General features: G+C 39.9%; 5 protein-coding genes and 1 long non-coding RNA gene across 6 annotated transcripts; 3 read left to right on the top strand and 3 right to left on the bottom strand.

Annotated features, from left to right (window-relative positions):
* Nucleotides 1–36: 36 nt before the first annotated feature.
* Nucleotides 37–4,210, top strand: LOC141823163 (putative beta-D-xylosidase 6). The gene is made up of 6 exons (XM_074710421.1): nt 37–823; nt 1,423–1,589; nt 1,718–1,815; nt 1,918–2,268; nt 2,346–2,762; nt 3,317–4,210. Exons 1-6 carry the CDS (start codon nt 104–106, stop codon nt 3,973–3,975), a joined length of 2,412 nt encoding a protein of 803 aa, XP_074566522.1. The 5' UTR covers nt 37–103; the 3' UTR covers nt 3,976–4,210.
* An 81-nt stretch (nt 4,211–4,291) lies between these two features.
* LOC141823165 (calcium uniporter protein 4, mitochondrial-like) lies at nt 4,292–6,513 on the bottom strand. Its single transcript, XM_074710422.1, is given in 3 exon segments — nt 4,292–4,596; nt 4,599–5,060; nt 5,962–6,513. Coding segments are annotated over 3 exon segments (1,017 nt in total). The 5' UTR covers nt 6,478–6,513; the 3' UTR covers nt 4,292–4,557.
* Nucleotides 6,514–7,950: 1,437 nt separating this feature from the next.
* Nucleotides 7,951–10,467, bottom strand: LOC141822789 (uncharacterized). The gene is made up of 4 exons (XM_074710117.1): nt 8,796–10,467; nt 8,476–8,706; nt 8,282–8,401; nt 7,951–8,194 (listed from the first exon to the last, which is right to left on the bottom strand). The coding sequence occupies exons 1-4, from the start codon at nt 9,909–9,911 to the stop codon at nt 8,144–8,146; spliced, it is 1,518 nt and encodes a 505-aa protein (XP_074566218.1). The 5' UTR covers nt 9,912–10,467; the 3' UTR covers nt 7,951–8,143.
* A 419-nt stretch (nt 10,468–10,886) lies between these two features.
* Nucleotides 10,887–13,036, top strand: LOC141825203 (uncharacterized). Its single transcript, XR_012601487.1, has 4 exons — nt 10,887–11,117; nt 12,060–12,235; nt 12,656–12,735; nt 12,849–13,036. It is a non-coding gene; the product is annotated as an uncharacterized LOC141825203 (long non-coding RNA).
* Nucleotides 13,037–13,959: 923 nt separating this feature from the next.
* On the top strand, nt 13,960–17,711 carry LOC141825202 (microtubule-associated protein RP/EB family member 1C-like). The gene is made up of 6 exons (XM_074712588.1): nt 13,960–14,082; nt 14,199–14,354; nt 14,889–14,995; nt 15,507–15,720; nt 15,805–15,918; nt 17,290–17,711. The coding sequence occupies exons 1-6, from the start codon at nt 13,975–13,977 to the stop codon at nt 17,569–17,571; spliced, it is 981 nt and encodes a 326-aa protein (XP_074568689.1). The 5' UTR covers nt 13,960–13,974; the 3' UTR covers nt 17,572–17,711.
* Nucleotides 17,712–17,713: 2 nt separating this feature from the next.
* Nucleotides 17,714–20,150, bottom strand: LOC141825201 (lanC-like protein GCR2). The gene is made up of 6 exons (XM_074712587.1): nt 19,949–20,150; nt 19,633–19,811; nt 19,448–19,559; nt 18,713–18,826; nt 18,309–18,623; nt 17,714–18,217 (listed from the first exon to the last, which is right to left on the bottom strand). Exons 1-6 carry the CDS (start codon nt 20,105–20,107, stop codon nt 17,879–17,881), a joined length of 1,218 nt encoding a protein of 405 aa, XP_074568688.1. The 5' UTR covers nt 20,108–20,150; the 3' UTR covers nt 17,714–17,878.
* Between the last annotated feature and the right edge of the window lie 126 nt (nt 20,151–20,276).

The raw sequence follows: 20,276 nt of genomic DNA, 5'->3' as shown, positions 1-20,276 counted from the left end.
AGCGCTGACACAAACATGGCGTTCGCCACTGGGAGCAGCACCTGCTCCACCCACTCATCATATTCCCTTCCACTCCGATCCAGTGGTCGAACACCTCGCGAGCATGACGCCGCCTCCGCACCGACTCCCGCTGCGGTGGCGATCTCTCCTCCTCTTCCTCCTCGTCGCCTCCGCCCCTTTCTGCCTCGCCGGTGACGCAGGCCTTTACCCGCAGCTGCCGTGCGAGGCCCCGATCTATGACTCGTTCGCCTTCTGTGATACCTCCCTCCCCATCGCCGCCCGCGCCCGCGCCCTTGTTTCCCTCCTCACCCTTCCGGAGAAGATCCAGCAGCTCTCCAACACCGCCGCTGCCGTCCCCCGCCTCGGCCTCCCGGCCTTCGAGTGGTGGTCCGAATCGCTCCACGGGATCGCCTCCAACGGCCCTGGCGTTGCCTTCAATGGCTCCGTCCGCGCCGCCACCGAGTTCCCCCAGGTCATCCTCTCCGCCGCGGCCTTTAACCGGACGCTTTGGGGTGCCATGGCCCGCGCCATCGCCGTGGAGGCCCGAGCCATGTACAACGTCGGACAGGCCGGCCTCACCTACTGGGCTCCCAACATCAACATCTTCCGGGATCCGCGGTGGGGTCGCGGCCAGGAAACCCCCGGCGAGGATCCGCTGCTGGCGGCCGAGTTCGCCGTCGAGTACGTGAAGGGGCTCCAAGGGGAGTATGACACTGGTGACGCTGATGGTAGTTCGTTGATGCTCTCGGCTTGCTGCAAGCATTACACTGCCTATGATTTGGACAGATGGGGCAATTACACTCGCTACATCTTCAATGCTCAGGTTTATACAGCTTCTCCCTGAGCATCAAACATAGCTTATTCAATGCAGAGCAAATTAAATTGGTCAAAGCAATCTTAACAGCTTAGCCAGAATTCTTTGCCTCTATGAGATGATAAGCTATGATCATTGTTCAGCATCTGAAAAATTATACGAATTGCACAAATCTGTTAACTTTTTTTTTTTTTTGTGCAATGAGCCAAATCCCGGCCTGTGATAAATATATGATTTGTACTCTTCCAGCAGCTTAAACTTTTGGTATTGAGAGTTTGAGGGCTATTACTATCCTTGTATTCTCATAAGGTGTGTATTCTGGCAAGTAAGCAGTAGGCTTGATTTGAATGCTTGGACCTTGTGAAAATTGAACTTTTCCTTAAGGTTTTCAGAGAATAGTAATGAATCAAATGTTCAACAATGTTTAATTAATGCCTGGGCTTCTGGGACTATCATGATCAACCAATCCTTCAACACAGTTAAACTAACACCTTAGCCTTTTGGAGTATTGTAATTGTTCAAAGCTTTGACATAGTTTATTGGATGATTAGCTTTCTATCTTGTTTGACAAGACTATGTGATTTTACGTTTGTATTCTATGTTGCCAGGTTAACGAACAGGACATGGAAGACACATACCAGCCTCCATTTGAGAGTTGTGTAAAAGAAGGTCATGCAAGTTGTCTCATGTGTGCCTACAATCAGGTCAATGGTGTACCTGCTTGTGCTCGGGCTGATCTCTTAAACAAAGCACGTAAAGAATGGGGATTCGAGGGGTATCCTATGTTTTCGTTTCTTGGTGTCATTACTCTCTTTGAGAACCCCAAACCGAAAAGCATGTTCTGCCATAACTTAGCATGTTTAGATGGACTTATCTAATGAGATGTTAAATGCAATTTTGTAGGTATGTTACATCTGATTGTGATGCTGTTGCAATAATTTATGCGGATCAGAAGTATACTTCTTCTCCTGAAGATTCAATAGCTGATGTTCTAAAAGCAGGTTAGAACTGAAACTAGAAATACTCAACATGTGATTGCTTTCCTTTAAAAAGCATTGTACAATACTTCCATATCGCACACTATTGATTTGCCTGTTGAAAAGGAATGGACATAAACTGTGGAACATATCTTGCTCGGCACACTGAGTCTGCAATAAGGTCAGGGAAGGTCCAAGAAGAAGACATTGATAGGGCACTAGTTAATCTCTTCTCTGTCCAGCTTAGGCTAGGGATATTTGATGGCAAAAGTGCAAAAAAGCGATACGGACATCTTGGACCTGATAATCTTTGCACCAAGGAACACAGGGATCTAGCTCTTGAAGCAGTAAGACAAGGAATTGTCCTTCTGAAGAATGCTAAAGATTTTCTACCACTAAGAAAGCATGAGGTGAATTCTGTTGCAATAATAGGCCCTGGTGCTAGTGATACAACTGTATATGGTGGTGATTACACAGGTACAAGTTGATCTATGATCATATGCAATTCTTTTGCATCATAGCTGAATTTTTAATATTCTCACAACTTTTTATAGGTGTACCATGCAATTCAACAAGCATTTTGGAAGGGATCCGATCTTACATACCAAGAGCCACATTTGCTACTGGTTGCATTGATGTGCCCTGTCAAACAATGGATCAATTTGATGAAGCTTTAGCTATTGCAAAGGATGCTGAAATTGTTGTTGTGGTAGCTGGACTGAACTTAACAGAAGAAACAGAAGATTTTGATCGTGTCAGCCTTCTGCTTCCTGGCAAACAGATGGAACTTATCAGGTCAATTGCCAATATCAGTAAGAAACCATTGATATTAGTCCTAACTGGTGGAGGACCTATTGATCTTTCATTTGCAAAAGAAGATCCATTGGTTTCTAGTATTCTTTGGCTTGGATATCCAGGTGAAGTCGGCGGGCAAGCACTTGCAGAGGTTCTCTTTGGTGATGTCAACCCAGGTCAGTTGTTTTAAACATTTGATTGGATTAGCATAGTCTAAATCAAATATGGAAGAAAAAAATTATAATTGTGTTTAATTGACATGAAGTTTATTTTATCTGAGCCTCACTTTGATTCCATGTTAAATTGAGGAAGAGTTTATTCTATCCACTATCCCAAAATGACTAGTCATTTAGGAGCTTATTCCATGTTAAATTGGTAAAAGCTATCCTAGCTCAACCATGATAAAATCTTTAATAAACAAACTTGAATAAGTTTTATAAGAAAAATGAACACCAAAAACATGGCCAAGCTTGGATCGGCTGTGCTTGTTTACAACCTAATTCTACAAATCTTACTGTGCCTAATAGAAAAATGAGATGGGAACTGTAATGCATATCTCAAACGGTATTGACCTGATGAGATATTGTACCATATTAATATCTTGTTTTGTATAACGTAACCCTAAAGACTAGTTTGTTTTGAAATACCTGATTGTAGTTGAATAACCACTTGAGTTCATGGAAATGGTAGAGTATTACAAGTGATGGCTAATGAAATATTTCTGCATCAGGTGGCCGACTGCCTGTGATGTGGTATCCAGAATCCTTCACTGCCATCCCTATGACTGATATGAACATGAGAGCCGATCCTTCACGAGACTACCCTGGGCGAACATATCGATTCTACACCGGGAACCAAGTTTATGACTTCGGGCATGGTTTGAGTTATTCAAAATACTCATACAAGTTTCTATCTGTGCCTGAAAAGATTACAGTGTCACAATCATCTGCTGAGGATCACATCAAGTCGAAGCCACCACACATTGTTGCAACTAAGGTGGTCTCAATTTGTGAAGATATGAAATTTCATGTGAAGATATCGGTCTTTAATAATGGCCATATGGAAGGAAGTCATACGGTTCTATTGTTTTATCGACCCAGAACAAGCATCAGAGGAGCTCCACACAAACAATTAATTGGATTTGAGCGCGCACGTATAAAACCTAATGAAGCTGCTGAGGTGGATATTCTAGTTGACCCTTGCAAACATTTTAGCTTCGCAGATGAACATGGTCAACGCATTCTACCACTTGGAACTCATGTTTTGATGCTGGAAGATTTGGAGCGTGAATTTGTGATCGAACCGGAAGAGTTTTCAGTGCAAAACAAGAAGATTGAGGACAAGGTTGATGATAAGAAGCAGTTTGAGAAATCTCATGAAGAACTTTGAGTTCATTGGCTATTGTTTGATTACAATAATGTTTCAGACAAAGCTGTGTTGTTGACACTGCATCAGTTGGGATCTACAAACTGATGTAGATTAGCGAGCCAGGGCTGTTTCTTTGCACTGTTAAGTAGTTAATGAATCCCTAACATTGTCTCTTAATTGTAGAGGTACTTAATGTGGAAGTCCAATCAGCCTTTACAAAATGTTAACTCGGATGGTAGAACCATCAATTTGTTGATGCCAACAGTTACTCAATAAGATATGATTCATCATCATGGAAGCAATTTTAATGAGAAAATAAACAGCGCACCATATTCCATCAGAAAGCAATGAATTGTGACTCAAAAGAATAACAAAATGAAACACTTGCAACAGAATACTACTACATGTTAATCTCAAAATCAAGTATCACCTAGCACAAATATGTGCAAGAGTGTTTTCTTTTCTGTATCAGCTCTTTCTATATCACAATTGTCATGGTAAAAATTGTTTATGATTGTTTTTTTTTCCTTTGCTAAAAACTGTAGAACACATTTCTTTGCTTAGCTAGAATTACTTGCTCATTAGAATTCAAATTTAACTTCATCACTGAGAGGAACCTACTAATGATGGTATCTTCTTCCCATGCAATGGCAGTAGGAAGCAGACGTAAAATTTTGGTTAGTGGTTGGAGGAAGGGGTCGAGGGAAAACTTGACTAAGCTCGTTGAAGCGAGTGAGGTCGAACTTATGCTCTTCCATAAGGGATCGTTGCTTGGTGGCAAAGCGGCTTGCGAAGAAGCTCTCAAAGGAGGGTTCCTTAGAGGTCCTGAGGAAGAAGGAATATCCGAGCAAAAAGTAGAAGGAGGTGAGATAGAAGCAGATTGGCTCCATCACATCCCATGAGAGCTCCCAGAATGTCAACCGCATCAGTCCAGCAGTTTGTGCCACCATGAAACCCAGCCCAAGCCACAACTCCTTCCTTACTAGAGCTGCTGCTTTTTTTTCAATCTCATGTTTCTTCTCTTCCATCTTCTTCAATTCCTCTCTCATTCCATCATTCTGATAGCTTAAAGATGATGGGATCATGTTCTCGACTGTTTTGGTGACCTGCATGAGCAGAGCAGAAAAAGACAAGGCTCATTCTTTGATCTCTACCACAACTAATTTCCATGATGTTAGCAAGAATCTACCAGTCAGTGGTCCATAAATGACAAGATATAAAAGTAGGGAGCCTAATTGCAGCAAAGGTTAAGATGGAAAACTGGCCATAGAGGCACATTACTCAATAGAATTCACTTGAACAGCTCACTAATCAAATAGATCACAATTTATAAACACATCTAGTGTTCAACCATCTATGCCAAATGAAAAATTAGCCCATTTACTCTTGCCAATCATAGTGATAGTTCAAGAAGAAAATTCCTACCAACCTCTATATCTGTATGTGCCAGCCTCTGTATATTTATCAAAAAACAAATGCAAGGAAGAAGCTTATTCCTAAAATTTCTATTTCCTCCAATTAGGTTAATCTTATTTTAGAATGCCAAAATTTAGACTAATAAGACAGAAAGAAAGCTAGAAAGGTGTAAATAGAATATCTAGAGTTGCTTGGGTTGAATGATTTTTTGTCACTGTGAATTCTATAAAACAATGAGGCAGATAGAAAAAGTTCCTACGATTGTTGTTTTTTCCTTGCTTCTCCCAGGAATATCTTAATTTTTATTTTTTTTTCGTATGCGCATTTAACTCCAGATGGTTGCCCCCAAAAGGTTTAATCAAATAGTCTCCAGAAGCTTTAACACCACCAGTCTTTGGTTTCTAATCCCTTCGTTTTTGTTCCTGCTGGAAAGGAGACATGAAAATCCGGAGAAAACGCAATCAGATCTCCAGCAATCGCATGAAAACAACCACCGAATTCAGAAAATTACCAACCCTAGATTTGCATAACACACAAGAAGAAAAGATTGATTTTCCTGTCCCATAAAAACGGTATTTAAGAAAAGTTTACCTCTTCGGGCTTCAGGAACACGACGTTGCCAAAAACTAACACAAGGCCGGACTCGTCCAGCGATCGGGCAATCTTCAGCCCCTGCTCGCTATTCGTCGCTTCGCAGCAGATCCGTACAAAGTCGGAATAAGAGATGCAGCTCTCACCGGCCGTCAACAACCGCGCACGTACGGACGCCACCTGCGACGCCCTTATTACCTTCCTCGCCTCCTCCAAAGACACATTCTTTTTCTCCACTTTCTCCTCTTTCAGTCCCGGAATCAGCGTCGACGCCGGCGGCAGGATCACATCGAGGGACAACCTGGAGGGGCTAAGACCTCGTATCCGCTCCGCGATCCGTTCATCCTGGAGGATCATCAGGGGACCGTAGGTCGGCAGCGCTGGCTGGAAAAGGGGCCGCTTCTGGAGGAAGCGGTATCGGCCGGGTACGGAAAGGCCGCCAGCACCGCCATCCCCGGCGCAAGCGCGTAGGAGGGAGGCGAACCGCCGAGAGAGAACCTCCCGGAAGGCTGCCATTGGAAGACCACTAGGGTTTGGATCCAAAATAAGAAACGGAACTGCCAGAGGTGCAGGCAAAGAACGAGGGATTTCACTATTTATAGCCGGACGCCCGTTTTGGAAGCAAATAACGGAAACGCTAACTCTCCGTTGCGACGCGGCGAACATAAACCGGTAGGTTACGTTTCTGAACGCCGTTTTGGAAACTCAATTGAAATTGTCCGTCGACGGAAAATAAAAACACAAATTATAAACAATTTCTTGATGTCCAGAAATTTCGGGAATATTTTAATTTAATTTAATTAATTTATTTAAAGCGTTACAATTAAGGCGGAAGAGATAAGGATGTAACAGGTCCCTAGGCAAGATGATGGGGATCTCACGTGGTCGTGTTTACAATATTTAAAAATTAGTTTTTAATTACTTAAATAATTTTTTGTTTCTGTATGTAAATAATGAAACGTGGATGATGGGTAGGTCGGTGGGTCTACGTCGGCGGGCCGAATTGATTGGAAGGAGGAACTGAGGCGTTACGATAATCATGGAAGGTCCAGGTCATCCGCCGGAAAATGATGCAAGTAATAAAAACGAAACACGCAAGGAACACGTGAGCCCACACAGTCGGCGCGGTTTTTATAGGGAAGGCAGCTACTGCATAACTACGGTATTTAGATGGGATTCTGAAATAGATTCGTTTCTCAAATAATTTAAATAAATTAAATTAAAATTTTATTAATTTATTTAAAAATAAATTTAAATGGATTGATTTGCTTAAGTTTACGATTCACATGGATGGTAATGGACTTGAATTGTGGACAAAAATTAAATCTAGATAAAAATTGAGATAATGTCCTATTTTATCGTAGTCAACTATAATTTTTCAATTTACTTTTACATGGATTTCATCTTTTTGCTGAAGTAATGAATTTGAATTGATTAATAAAAAAATTTTATTTTTTAAAAAAATTTAAAATTAAAATAAAAAATTTAATAAATTAGTAGGTTGATCTACATCCATCATATAATAAATTTTTAATAAATTAATCCATTTAAATTAGTATGCAAAGAGAAACAGAATTCTTTTTAGAATTTTGGAAGGTCGTTCTCGCTAATTTAAGAAAAGTCGGATGAAGATTCAAATTTGTAAACTTGATGGCTGAATTTCTATCAACTTTCCTCCCCTATTTAATTTCTCACTAGATTTCATTTTTTTTATAAAAAAATAAATTTTCAAATTTTCAGAAATATTTCCTCTATTTCTCTAGAAAAGAATCTCATTTTCTTAAAAACAAATCTTCTTCCATAAAACTAAAACTCTTGAATTTTTTTTCCATCTATAATTCATCCTTTTCCAAAATAAGTAAATCCTACCATAGTAAGAGAAAAACTCCATTTCCCTATGGCCATAATATTTTGAGAAAATAACGATAAAACAATCTAAAATTAGTTTTCTTTTAGGTATTGCTTATTAACCTTAAAATTTGAAAAATTGAAAGTGAGTAATATTATCTCAAGTAATCAAAAACAAGAACACAGGCCAAGATTTTTTGTGAACAAACAGGGTATATATCATCCTAAACAGTTGCTCGAATTCAGAGTATCAAAGTCAAATATCTGCTTTACAAAGACTAGATTCAGTGGTTAGAGAGGAGAATTGAGGACATTTGTAGATATTGAGGAGATTCTAGTCATCGGCTCTAAAGAAGTGCAGCAACTTTAGAGACTTAAGATTTTCCTACAAACAAAAAACAAGTTGGTTCATAAGAATACGAAGGTATGTGCACAATTTGAATGAGCAGTGACCGATAGGCCAACTACTAACCTCCGGATTCTCGACAGGAACAGATGGGAAATGAAGTCCGGTGGAGCAGTTTTGAAGGGTTTCAGGATGTTTCATCCAAGCCTTGTTTGCTGCAAGTGCCTTCAGCTTGTAAAGGAACATCTGCAAAGAATTCAATTCAGATGATACAAGCATATCTCTTACGACTAGTACAGCTGAAATGGATGTTTATGAACCTCAGACAATGGAGTTGTTGGTTTCTCCAACTCCTCATCTCCTTGGATACACACACCAGTGCCCTGGCACTCTGGGCAAAAGATGGATGTAATTCGGTTCTTGAGGGTCGATTTGCTCTTGCGGCTGCTGCCTCGTGTGACTCTCGTTTTGGTCTTTTGATCAGCCAATACTTCCGACTCGCATAAAAGGATCCAGTGTATGAGGCAAGATGCATGAAATGGATGAAATGCCTGCATGGTATATGGGGATCCATAAACAGGCCCCTCTAGTTCAGAAGAATAGTAGAAAACATTGAATGCAGTGTAAAAAAATCACTCACTCCATTAGTGTTCCTACTGCTGCAGGCTAAATTGCCAGTTCGAAAATTTAGTAGGGTAGCCACATCCTTCCCGGGGAGAATCGGTTGCCCACAAATATCGCAGCTTCTTTCTGCAGCCAAATGCTTCTGTTTCCGGGCAACTTTGCTAGTTATAAGTCTCCTTTCAAGATGTTGTGAATCTTCTGCCACAATTACATTATCTGAGTACTCTTCCTGATCTGAGAATGATTTCTTTTTCCTCTTCCTACGCTGTCCAGAATCATCCACTTCAAAGAAAGAACCAGTGGGATCTTCATCGTCTGGGGCACTTTTTCTTCTGCCTAAGCCATAAACATAAGGAAAATTTATGATAGCAAAGTCACAATTTGCTAACCCCTTAAACTCATCGCCCAAGTCAGATCCTGCTTCACCATACCAAGCACACCATATCTTAGTTATCTTACCATGAATTTCCTTATTTTCCTGTATTTTACATGCAATCTGCCCGACCCCTAAATGTCGCACTGCCAAATCTGATAACTGATCCTTATGTAAGATTCTGGGGACGATCAAACTAGTCTCCAACCAATTGCATCTTGAAATCATATCTTGGAACTTAGAGTTAGATCTCAAAGAAGTTCTGTGTCCACTTGCAACCAAGCTGAGCTTAGAATCCGTTGAGCCATTTGATTTGTTGCAGCCAGTAACATGGGCCTTGTCAAGAGAATTCAGTTTGAGCATCAAAGTTACTTCATCATTAGTCCTAGAACTGTTGCTAACAACCAAAGCTCTATCATTTTGACAAGCAGTACGTGATAACAGCAAGTTAGACTCGCGAGAACTATCAAAGAATAGAACACCATCGTTGAACGGCCAGGGAATGGCACCAAAAAGAGTAGCTTTGGCTGCCGCAAGCCTCTGGGAGTGGAAATTTCCCTGGAGATGATCAAACAGGACGGTGTCACTGTAACATGGGGTTAGGCAGAGGGTGCAGAAGAAAATTATGCGCTTTCCGACATGTCTCAGCTCCACATACTCGTGTCCCTTTTGCCGCACCTCCCTAAGAGTAGTCCTTGCAGCTATCTCACGAAGATTCACAGCTGCTTCCTTCCTGAGGACCAATTCTCTTCCCACCATTACTACAATCTTCAAATCAGATCAGTACACCCTTGTTTTCCCCAAAAAAATTTCTACACAAACGCTTTTGTTGCAGATCCAGTTGAACATATCACATATCACAATACAGCGTAGGTATTCGAACATTTCCTCCCATTCAGCAAGTAGAAGCTCTAGAATTCGTTTTCAAAGACAATTTTTTTTTTCCAAATCCTGAAAGCAAACCCTAAGAGCACCTTAATTTCGTATGAAAGCGCGAGGGAAACTGTCACATACCCTTTGCTCTCGTATTCCTCGCCGTTTTATCGTCGGAAAATCTTCGAAGGTGCGGAAGGAGCAGAGGATCTCCCTGGAATCCGCCATATCAACGGCCATCAGGCAGGAATTCAACCAAAAATTGGTTAAAAACAAAAACAAAATTTCCCTTTTGGGGAGAAGAGAAAAGAGATCAAAACGAGAAGTCAAATTGATCTGGCGGTGGATTGAAGAAAAGGTAGAGATGCTCGGAGGAGATGGCGCAACGATTCCTCTTCTCGCCGATACGGCGACGGTGAAGCACCGACAGCTAGAGAGAGAGAGAGAGAGAGAGAGAGAGAGAGAGATTGGATAAGTAAGACACGCTTTGCCCGTTGAAGCTATTAATCAACGAAATTTTCTTCAATAAAGGTAGGCCCACCAGAGGTACCCAAATTCTTACCGGATCTGTTTACTTATACGAGAAAAGATGCAACACCTTTTATTTTTCATTTTTACTAAAAGACCATCTTACATTCAAAAATTATTAAAACAATCTCTCATCCTAAATTTTGTTTTCAAAAGTAAGCAACCTTTGTGGTCAATTATATAGCTATCGAAGAGTAAAATATAATTTTTTTAATTACAAGGGATAAAATAAGAAAGTAGTTAAATTCCGGAACCAAATTGAATTTTCTCGTTATTTTACCCTAATTTTGTTATTCGCGCACTTTCGTCGCTCTCTTCTTGCCGTGTATTCGATTGCTTTCTGCTGCTCGTCGTGATTCTCCCGCTCGCGAGTCGCGATCGACTTCGCTCTGCCGACGAATCCCTCGCCGATTTCTGCTGAGTCGATCTGTTTATGCTCTCATGTACTCCTTCCGATTCCTCGCAGAATTCATACGGAGAAATTTCGTGCTGGAATTTCACCTTTCAATATGTATTGTTGCATTAGATTTGGTGATTGACCTAAAACAAAGGGGGTTTGAAAAGGTGAATTTTTTTGTTCTTGCTCCGATCGATAACGTTAGAAAAATCTTATGTGCTGGTATAAGCGTCGATGTGGGATACAGATTGAGACCTTTTGAGAAAAAAAACAAAGATATTCGGAGTGTCAGATGAACTTCTTTGATAGGTTACATATATTTTGTTTTCAGTCTAGTTTTCGAACTATTACTTCTGGACGTGTTAGATTAGATGCCATGAATGCATTCTTGACTTCTTTGTGTTGGCATTAAAAGAATCGATTTTTCGTGGTCGATGAGCTACGATTCTTGAAGTAGTATTTGCTGCAAGTCTAATGCTCTTTCACACTAAATGGGTCCGACTTGTGTGTCTGTTAACGGCCTCAGCATTTGGACTGTTTGTTTGATGATGTTCAGCATCAGGGTTATCTGCTTACCATTCTACTTCTAGCTTCTGTTTTTGTGGTTCTAGACCGATTCATGTATACATGCATTGTGAGCAAGGTTTTGAGTGATCTCCATGATTTGCAATTTTGAGGATTTTGATCTGCTGATGTCTGATTATAGGGACCAAACTGTAGTGTTCATCTGTTCACTTTAGGATTAGTAGTCAAGCTATAAGTTCCAACTAGAAGCTAGCAATGGATCAATCTAAGTCAGGGAAGGGCAGAATTTACAGGCTATGTATAAGAAGTGATAGAAAGAGAATGGATGCACCACATTGAGTGGTAAAACTACAGGTCTTAGACTCGACAGTTCATTAATGAAATTTCTGAGATTACAATGAAGTTGCTCTATGGATAAGAATTATTTTTCCTATTTTGTTAGAAGAAATTACTTAATCATTTAGTTGTTGCTTTACATGCATCTTTATTTTTTCATCTTACAATTCTGTGAATGCAAATTTCCATGTAGTAGACGATGCTATGTTGTTCATAATTCTGATGCTTATCAGCTTATGCATTAGCAGCTAGGATGAGACTCTCAGTTTTTCTAAGACAAGCATGTTCCATAGCCGTGTGGTGTTTTGCATATTTCGCAGCTGCAGTTCTGCTTTCTGTTCACTTCTTCAATATCCGTCCAATCTTCTCAAACTAGTAAATATTGGATGTTCACAGAAGTTGTGGATCTGTTACTTTCAATAAGGTAATTTCTTGCTTTATTATTCTTGTGTTTTTGACTTTTATTTTGTAATGTTTCTTTTGAGTTAAATATGATCCTCTCATTCAAAGGGACCTGACCTGAGAATTTATATACAGTTCGGTTAAGTTTGTCATAAACAGCTGAACCATTGGCCATGTGTCTAGAAAGGTATCATTAGGCCTGTTTCTGAAACAAATGTTCAGAGTGGCTAAATTTATCGATCAAAGTACTTGTTTTCATCAGAGTGTTCTTTTCAGATGGAGATAAATCCACAACACTATTAGGATTCAGGAATTTGTTTTTAGCTTGAGAATTAAATGCAGACAAAATCTATTTCGGTTTGCTTGAGTGTAACTTGGTTTAAATTGAATATTATTAATTTTTGTGATTCTCTGGAGTAACTAATAGTAATCTGCTCTACAGGTAATGGTTTCGGCCTATATATGAATATCAACTTTCCTTTGCAATGGAAGATTGTGTTGGTGGATGTTCATTCTCGAATTGTTAGTCTCTATTTGTCTCTCAATCTATCTAATTTTGCTTAATTTTTCATGTAATGCACTCAATCACTTAATCTGCATTTGACATAATCTTTAATCACCATTTCTTCTCTCAGGTTGCTGGTTAATTGCACTTGCTTGAAGATTAATCTTGCTACAAACTATTCTGCCTCCATTGCCATAGTTTCAATTCCAAGCATGCACATGGATGAGACTCAAATAAACCATAAAATTGGTTGATATCTTTCTAATTGTACCAATTTTGATGATGAAATGAAAACGTGGTATCTGATTATTTTTCTTATGGATTAAACCATTTAGCGGATTGTGTATTTAACTATAATCAAAGCCTGTTGAATGTTAAATAAGTTATCCCTGGATAGAATTGGAAGATAGATGTTTGTTCTTGGTGGTAATTGTCAGCAAATTAAATTTATTTTATTTATTTCTTTAGAGAGTATTTTTAAAGTTTTTTTAACATTCTTGAAATTTTGAATGTAATTCGGTAAATTCAATAAAATCTCAACCATATAATTTAATAATGATATGAAATGCTCTGCTGCGCGTCGATTTCCTACGTGCCCGTGCGCGACAGCAGGATCACCGTCCATCACGCGATCGCGAGCCTATCGAACTGTCCAAAATTGGGAATGTACAGTAAACACGCCCCCAACCCCCCGCCACTGTCGTCTCGTTGTCTGGCCATCGTCGGCCGCCGGATCGGGCCCGGTCGACGCGCCATTCGGCGGCGCACCAACCGGCACGCCAATCGGCACCGGATTCTGGCCGGAATCCGGCCGAATTTAGTGGGAAATCGCCGCCAATGGCATGCGACCACTGTGGGTCAAATCGCGGTCGGTTTCCGGCCAAATCGCGAGAAAGACCTTCCTCGGCCGGTGTAATCGTAAGATTAAAAAAAAAAGGTTGTTTCTGCAAAATGCCTACATTTTAATTCAAAATTACTAGTTAAATGACGAAAGTACCCATCACGCGACTCACCTCCGCCGTTCGATTATACGTTGAGGTCTTGATTTGGAAGGTTCCGCCGTAAGAGGAAGGCGTGCCGTTGTTAATTACCAAAAAAACCCCTCATTTCAAATTCCCGAAATCCCGCCCATTCTTCGTTCTACCCTTTTTCCACATTTTATTTTATTGCACGGGGACGAAACCCTAACAAGGAGATTTCGGCCGGCCGCCGATCGAAGCACCGACCTCGCCTCCTCCACTCCGAACGAAGGCGAAATGGCGACCACCATTGGGATGATGGATGCGGCGTACTTCGTCGGGCGGAACGAGATCCTGACCTGGATCAACTCCACTCTTCATCTCAACCTTTCCAAAGTCGAAGAGGTTTGTTGTCCGCTCTCGATGCATTCATATTTTGTTTCAATCGATCCGAGTGGGATCCAATGTGATTTGGTCTGATTTATAAAACCGATGGCTTGGTGGTGGATGAGGGTTCTCAGGCGGCGTCGGGGGCGGTGCAGTGCCAGTTGATGGACGCGGCACACCCGGGGATGGTGCCGATGCACAAGGTGAACTTTGACGCGAAGAACGAGTACGAGATGATCCAGAACTACAAGGTCCTTCAGGATGTCTTCAACAAGCTCAAGATCACTAAGGTTTTCTTTTCTCCTCTGTTTATTATCTTTTGATTCTATCATTCCTTTCTCGTTGACAGATGCAGTATTTGTTTACATCTTTTTTCCCTAACAAAACTTAGTTTTCTACATGTAGTACAATACAGTTTGGCGGTCCTGTAAACAATTTAGCTTTGCGAATATGCATCATTCGTCCTTTCATGATCATACAAATCTGAGGTCTCACTGAACTGTTGAAACAATCAAAAATATAATTTAGACAAAAAAATCCACCTTTTTGAAAACTGAATTGCCAGCCTTCAGTAGTTACGAATTTTGTTGATATTTATGTAACTTATATAGCGAAAGGTATTGAATTCTACTATCTGACAAGTTTTAGGAAAAGTTTGGCTTTGAATGTAGTATTGTGTTGAGATATATGTCTGGCCACATGCAACTATGAGCCTCTAATTTTCCACACCTTCTGTATTCTAGCATCATAATGTTTTGGAATGCTGAACTAGCATCCCATTCTCAGTTTGCATTTTGTAACATTAAATGATTTTTTAATGCTAGCACATTGAAGTTAACAAGCTCATCAAAGGAAGGCCCTTGGATAATTTGGAGTTCATGCAGTGGATGAAGAGATATTGTGATTCTGTCAATGGTGGTATAATGAGCAAGTAATTTCTCAACCATTTATTATCTGCTTATATTTTTTTCTGGACCGTCATTATTTGCCCAAACTTTTATTTATCCATTTTCTTAAGATATCCAAGAAGCAATTTTATTTATGTTCTTTTGTTATCCCAAAAATTTCATGTTAGAGAACATTATATGCACGCTGTAATCATGCTCCTCCCTTGGATTTTTTTGAAGAAAAAAGCATCATTCACAATCAAAATTAATGGTGTTTCATTTCCTGATTTAGATTCATAGATCCTAACAGCAGATCTAGTTACATGGTTTTTGTTTGTTTGTGCAAACAACTTAGTTTTGCCATGTAGCTTCGTTTAAAGTGACTAATTTTCAGGGTTGCTTTTGGTGTGACAAAACTGTTTCAGAATGGTCTTGTTCTAACTAGTTCAAGTGAAAACTCAAGTTTGCATAAAAAATATTCTAGAACTTGATATAACCCTGAATGCCACCTAGTTAGTAGAATTGTTCTTTTACTGAAAATGTTGTTTTTCCTAGCTATAATGCTGTGGAGAGAAGGGATGCGTGCAAAGGCAGCAAAGAAGCAAACAAGAAGGCTGCACCTTCACAATCATCTGTTAGATCTTCCTCATCTGCCCCTAAAACTCAAGCCTCGCATGGCGCAAAGAAAAGCGACATTCATGCTGTTAATTTGTCACATAAAGCAACAAAACCTGCTACAAATTCTGCCACTCAAGCTTATGATGAACAGGTAAGTCAGATGAACAATAAGATTGTGATTTAGAATAGATTGCTTGAAAACATCAGTCTAAAATGCACATTATGCAATTTGCAGATCACCGAACTGAAGCTCTTCGTCGATAGTTTAGAGAAAGAAAGGGACTTTTACTTTGGAAAATTAAGGGACATTGAAATCTTGTGCCAAAACCCTGAGATTGAGCACCTACCGGTAAGTCCAATCCTGCTTTGATAAAAAATCTGCTGACTGGAATTGTATTTGCCTTCATGGTCTATCCTTATTAAGATTGTCTTCTAGAATTTTATAAAATCTAAATATTTACCAATTTCTTTATACATTTTCATCACTGATAAAATATTGGCTTTCCAAAAATTAGCCTTTTGTCTATAAATACCTTGTAAAATTATCAATGTCGTCGGCTTATCTCAAACCAAACAAAGTACAGCCATTACTGTGGTATACTAACTGGGATCTAACTGTTCATGATTATTTTGATATTAATGAATTTGTAAAGTATTGCCAAAACATTAAGATATTTTCGCTAAAAAGAGAGATTTCCATTTTGTTGTCTGTGATTTGTCTCAATTTTGAAATCTCCTTGATCTTTAAAATCATCAAAAAACTTGGTTGATTACTTCAATAAAACCAAAATTAATGATGATGAAAATTGTAACTTTAATGTGTTTGTTGGATTGTTATATATTTACTTGTTTGGTGGATAGGAAATTTTTTTTTTTACAAATTTCGTTAGATAATGAAAATAACTATGGAATACCTATTACTATTACTAGTAATAGATAATGATTCTAAATTTATAAGGAGTAATTACTATAGGAATAATTCTTCCTTGTAGACTCACTTTTCACATCACATTCGATTACTACAATCTAATTAATTAGGGGATCACTGAGTTCAATCGATTGAAAGAGTTGGTCTTTGGTGATTATGCATGAGTGGTATGATCTTCAGCAGGTTGATCAATTTTGTCAGGCCAGTAGATTTGGTCAGTTTGGATAATCCAGATTGCTCAATTGATTTAAACGGGTTGGGATTTAGTCGGGTAGGATGGTGTGATATGGTAATTTGAGCTAAATGAGTCTTTTTGGTCTAACAAGCTAATCTAGTTAGATGGTTTGATTGTATTGGGAAAGTGAATTAAGCCTATTGAAATAATGTGTGATAATAAAAAAGAGTTTAAAAAAAATATCAACATGAAGTTTTTTGTTTTGAAAAATTATTAGCTAAACAATACAATAATTATTCTATTTCTTATTATGTTATTGTATTCCTTGTAGAAGCTATTGCATCATTTAGTGAAATAAGATTGTTAACTAGTGGGAGATAATAATAAGAGAAAATTCTGATTAGCATTTTGATGATTTTCAATTTTAATATTGTTTTCTGAAAAAGAGGTCGGCTGTGAAGATTAAAAAAAATTTAGTTCAGAAATGCTGAATCTGAGAACTGATGATATCTTCATACAAATAATGTATACAAAACCTTACGGATTTGTTTCTACAATGATGTATATAGATTCTGTCTATTGATTCATAGTTCATGAACTTTATTGCTGTGCTGCAGATCGTCACCGCCATCCATAAGATACTCTACGCAGCAGATGACAATCCATCAGTTGTGGCAGAAGCTCAGGCCATGATCACGAAGCACCAGCCAGCTGAAACCACCCTCCACATTCTCAGCCCCATTCTCGAGGCATCCGAGGAGGAGAGGCCAAAGCCAAAGAGAAAGGATATCAACACTCTCGAGGTCGACATGGCGGCCAGCTCCACGCTGTCCCCTAAGCAGAGGCTCTCGGACATCTCCGACGTCCACTACTGTGGTTCACCGCTCACAAACTACTGACCGATACTTTATTTTCAAGTAAGTGCAGTATTGTCTAAGTACCTGCTTCGCTTTCGTGAATCTGCCCTGCAACTTGTTTACCCTTGTCGAGCTTGAGTGCATCTGTTTTCAAACTGTATCAAAATTATTTGCAGCGTGGACATGTGGATAAATTTTGTTGTTGCTATCATGTTTCAGTTTTGATTCAACGTAATGTTACTGTCAGTTTTTGTGGAAGCAGTTTGATTAAACCAGTTCTCACAAGAGCAGTCAGCTTTAACTATCATACAATATGTGCACCTCAGCCTCTAGTTGACTATGCCAAAGTTTAAAGTTCATAAGCTGGGAATCTGGATTCGGTAGGTTCGATCATGTCGAAAAAGAGATATGGCATGCTTGCCTGCCCTTCGAACATTGAATATGGCCGATCACCAGTGTGCATCGTCCCGTCTTCAATCAACTGGTTAGCTTTGTCCAGCAGAAAACAAGCAAATGCTTTAGCCTGGTACAAGTACTCGACTCTCCTGGTGTGCCGATACAATGAGAGGAAGACATAAGCATTGCCACTGATGCCATGGCAAATGCCAACTCTCTTCAGCAGGCCTCTCTGCCACACAACGGCAGCTGCCTCTTCTGCAGCTTGCAAAAATTGCTCATCTTGGAAAACCTGGACAAACGAGTTTATCAAGAAACTAAGCAGTGTATCAATTGAGTAGAACAATGGCGAGTTTAGAAAAGGGCACATAGACAATAGTCACCTGAGCTGCTTTGGTGAGGGTAACAGCGACACCTGGAGCACCGTGACACCAATGCACCAAGCGATCGGACTCAGATCCCTGGCTTGAGGGATAATTCCCACTTTCGAAACGGTGTTGTATCATATAGTTCAACGTGGCTTTGATGCATTTCCTATCTTCTGGATTCAGATCCATGTCCATCAGGACATGCATGATTCCTGTGAGCCCGTGTGCAGCACCCCAGTATTTCTTCCCGTGCCACTCGTACATCAGAGGGCAACTGCTTCTGTTGGATAATCTTTTGCCATCGGAGATGATTTCGTTAGCTATAGCACTCTGTGTCAAGATACAAAACATTATCATCTGTAACTTGGCCTTTCTTAGTGATGATGATCAATACTCAAACCACAATAGCAGAAGCTCACCAATTCTGTCGATGGTATTGTATTCTCACCGATGTGCTTGTTCAGGAAAGAGCATGCCCATAAATAACCAACTTTTCCATACAGAAGTTCATTAGGAACATCACGCAACTTTATCTGCTTTAAAAGAGAATTGTGTTACTGATTTAGAAAAAATATTGCAAAACAGTGCAACAACAGATTCATTGAAGTACTATACTCGTCGCATCCTCTTTGGTAAAAAGAAACAATAGAAGAGGCATTTTCTAGTGTGCTTGCACATAATGATGCATCATTGGATAAGTACAGAGAAAGATGAAAGAAATGGATGATAAAATGTATCATCAAACATTGAATATGATTCAGCAAGATCTATTTTTGTTCAAGTGATTTAAGCCAACTGAAAGGATCTTGGATCAATTCATAGATCATTTTGATTCCATTAGAAAAGAGGATTCAGAGTAGGCATGGATCTTTCATAGATCGATTAAATAGAGATTAAACATGTAAAAGAAATGCTAATTCTTGGGATTGTTCATTCTTCAAACTGATTGAACATAGATAGAATCAACTAGACATCTTGTATATTTACCAAATTTGAGAAGCTATTGGTGGCCAAACATACATGGTTATCAAAGTTCTAATATGTTGTGGAATTTTCGATGCAATCAACATATGTTAACTTGAGCTCAGAGGAATTTGACTTATTCTAAAAAGAAGTTATCCTCAAACAACAGTCTAAATGCACATCTTCAATACCTCCCTAAACGAGTTCAAATAATGGCGGAGTAGCACATCGTCTCCAACATGCTTCGCAACCACAGCACCGAGGGCGCACACTCCCGCACGCCCACATATGAAGGTCACCTGCCTGCTTCAATCCAAATCCATCCTCAACACTCATCGTTGAATTGGAGAAGCAAGTAAGAAGATTGGAGTTTCACCTTGATCCAGCGGAAGCAGCGTCACAAGCCCTAATGATATCGCCGCAGAGACCAAGGTCGCTCTTGCTGTTAGTAACCCGGTACGCCTTGAAGAGCAGAAGCGCCGTTCCAAGGGCGCCGGTGTAGAGCGTGAAATCCCTCACTTGCAGCCCGGCACGCAACCACGTCCGCTTCACGACCTGTGACAGGTAATACAACGAACACCTCGCGAGCATGAAAAACTCAGATTCCATCAGATCACTATCGAAAATCGATTGCGAAGTAGATCTAATTGAGCGGAATAGCGGATGGAAAGCGATCAAAGGAAGAACCCTACCTTCTCTTTGAGATAGAGTGCGGCTCCGAGGAACTTGTCGGCTAACTTGGGGTAGGGAAGGCGGAGGAGGCCGTGGAGAGTGGACTGGGAAACGGAAGCTTGTTCGTGTTCTTCTTCCACGAAGCCGGGCATCTCGTTGGGGAAGTAGCGATCCGCCATGGAAGGATTCGCCGCTTGGTGAGAGAAGAACAGCCGAGTGTTCTTGCGGTGTGCGATTGCATCAATTTTTTATTTAACTCCAAAATTTAAAGAAATTTTTAGAAGTGGCATTTATTTAATAAGATAATTAAATAATTATTTGATAAAGATGAGTTTGATTTTTTAAGTT

The sequence above is a fragment of the Curcuma longa genome, chromosome 3, assembly GCF_044706935.1.
Source record: "Curcuma longa cultivar G26 ecotype Majalengka, Jawa Barat chromosome 3, ITB_CL_G26_1.1, whole genome shotgun sequence".
In the NCBI taxonomy this organism is placed as follows: domain Eukaryota; kingdom Viridiplantae; phylum Streptophyta; class Magnoliopsida; order Zingiberales; family Zingiberaceae; genus Curcuma; species Curcuma longa.
Note: the sequence above shows the minus strand (reverse complement) of the source record. Positions and strands in the feature narration are given on the sequence as shown.

Bases quoted from the DNA above. Each gene is read 5' to 3' on its own strand.
- LOC141823163 (XM_074710421.1), top strand. From the start codon at position 104: ATGACGCCGCCTCCGCACCGACTCCCGCTGCGGTGGCGATCTCTCCTC. The intron at 1,590-1,717 runs GTATCCTATGTT...GCAATTTTGTAG, and splicing joins AAAGAATGGGGATTCGAGGG to GTATGTTACATCTGATTGTG. The intron at 2,763-3,316 runs GTCAGTTGTTTT...TTTCTGCATCAG, and splicing joins CTTTGGTGATGTCAACCCAG to GTGGCCGACTGCCTGTGATG.
- LOC141822789 (XM_074710117.1), bottom strand. From the start codon at position 9,911: ATGGTGGGAAGAGAATTGGTCCTCAGGAAGGAAGCAGCTGTGAATCTT. The intron at 8,402-8,475 runs GTTCATAAACAT...AATTCTTTGCAG, and splicing joins CAACAACTCCATTGTCTGAG to ATGTTCCTTTACAAGCTGAA. The intron at 8,195-8,281 runs GTTAGTAGTTGG...TTTTGTTTGTAG, and splicing joins TTCCTGTCGAGAATCCGGAG to GAAAATCTTAAGTCTCTAAA.
- LOC141825202 (XM_074712588.1), top strand. From the start codon at position 13,975: ATGGCGACCACCATTGGGATGATGGATGCGGCGTACTTCGTCGGGCGG. The intron at 14,996-15,506 runs GTAATTTCTCAA...TGTTTTTCCTAG, and splicing joins AATGGTGGTATAATGAGCAA to CTATAATGCTGTGGAGAGAA. The intron at 15,919-17,289 runs GTAAGTCCAATC...GCTGTGCTGCAG, and splicing joins CTGAGATTGAGCACCTACCG to ATCGTCACCGCCATCCATAA.
- LOC141825201 (XM_074712587.1), bottom strand. From the start codon at position 20,107: ATGGCGGATCGCTACTTCCCCAACGAGATGCCCGGCTTCGTGGAAGAA. The intron at 19,560-19,632 runs GTGAAACTCCAA...GGATTGAAGCAG, and splicing joins GCTGCTTCCGCTGGATCAAG to GCAGGTGACCTTCATATGTG. The intron at 18,827-19,447 runs GTATTGAAGATG...CTTTTAAAGCAG, and splicing joins ATTTGAACTCGTTTAGGGAG to ATAAAGTTGCGTGATGTTCC.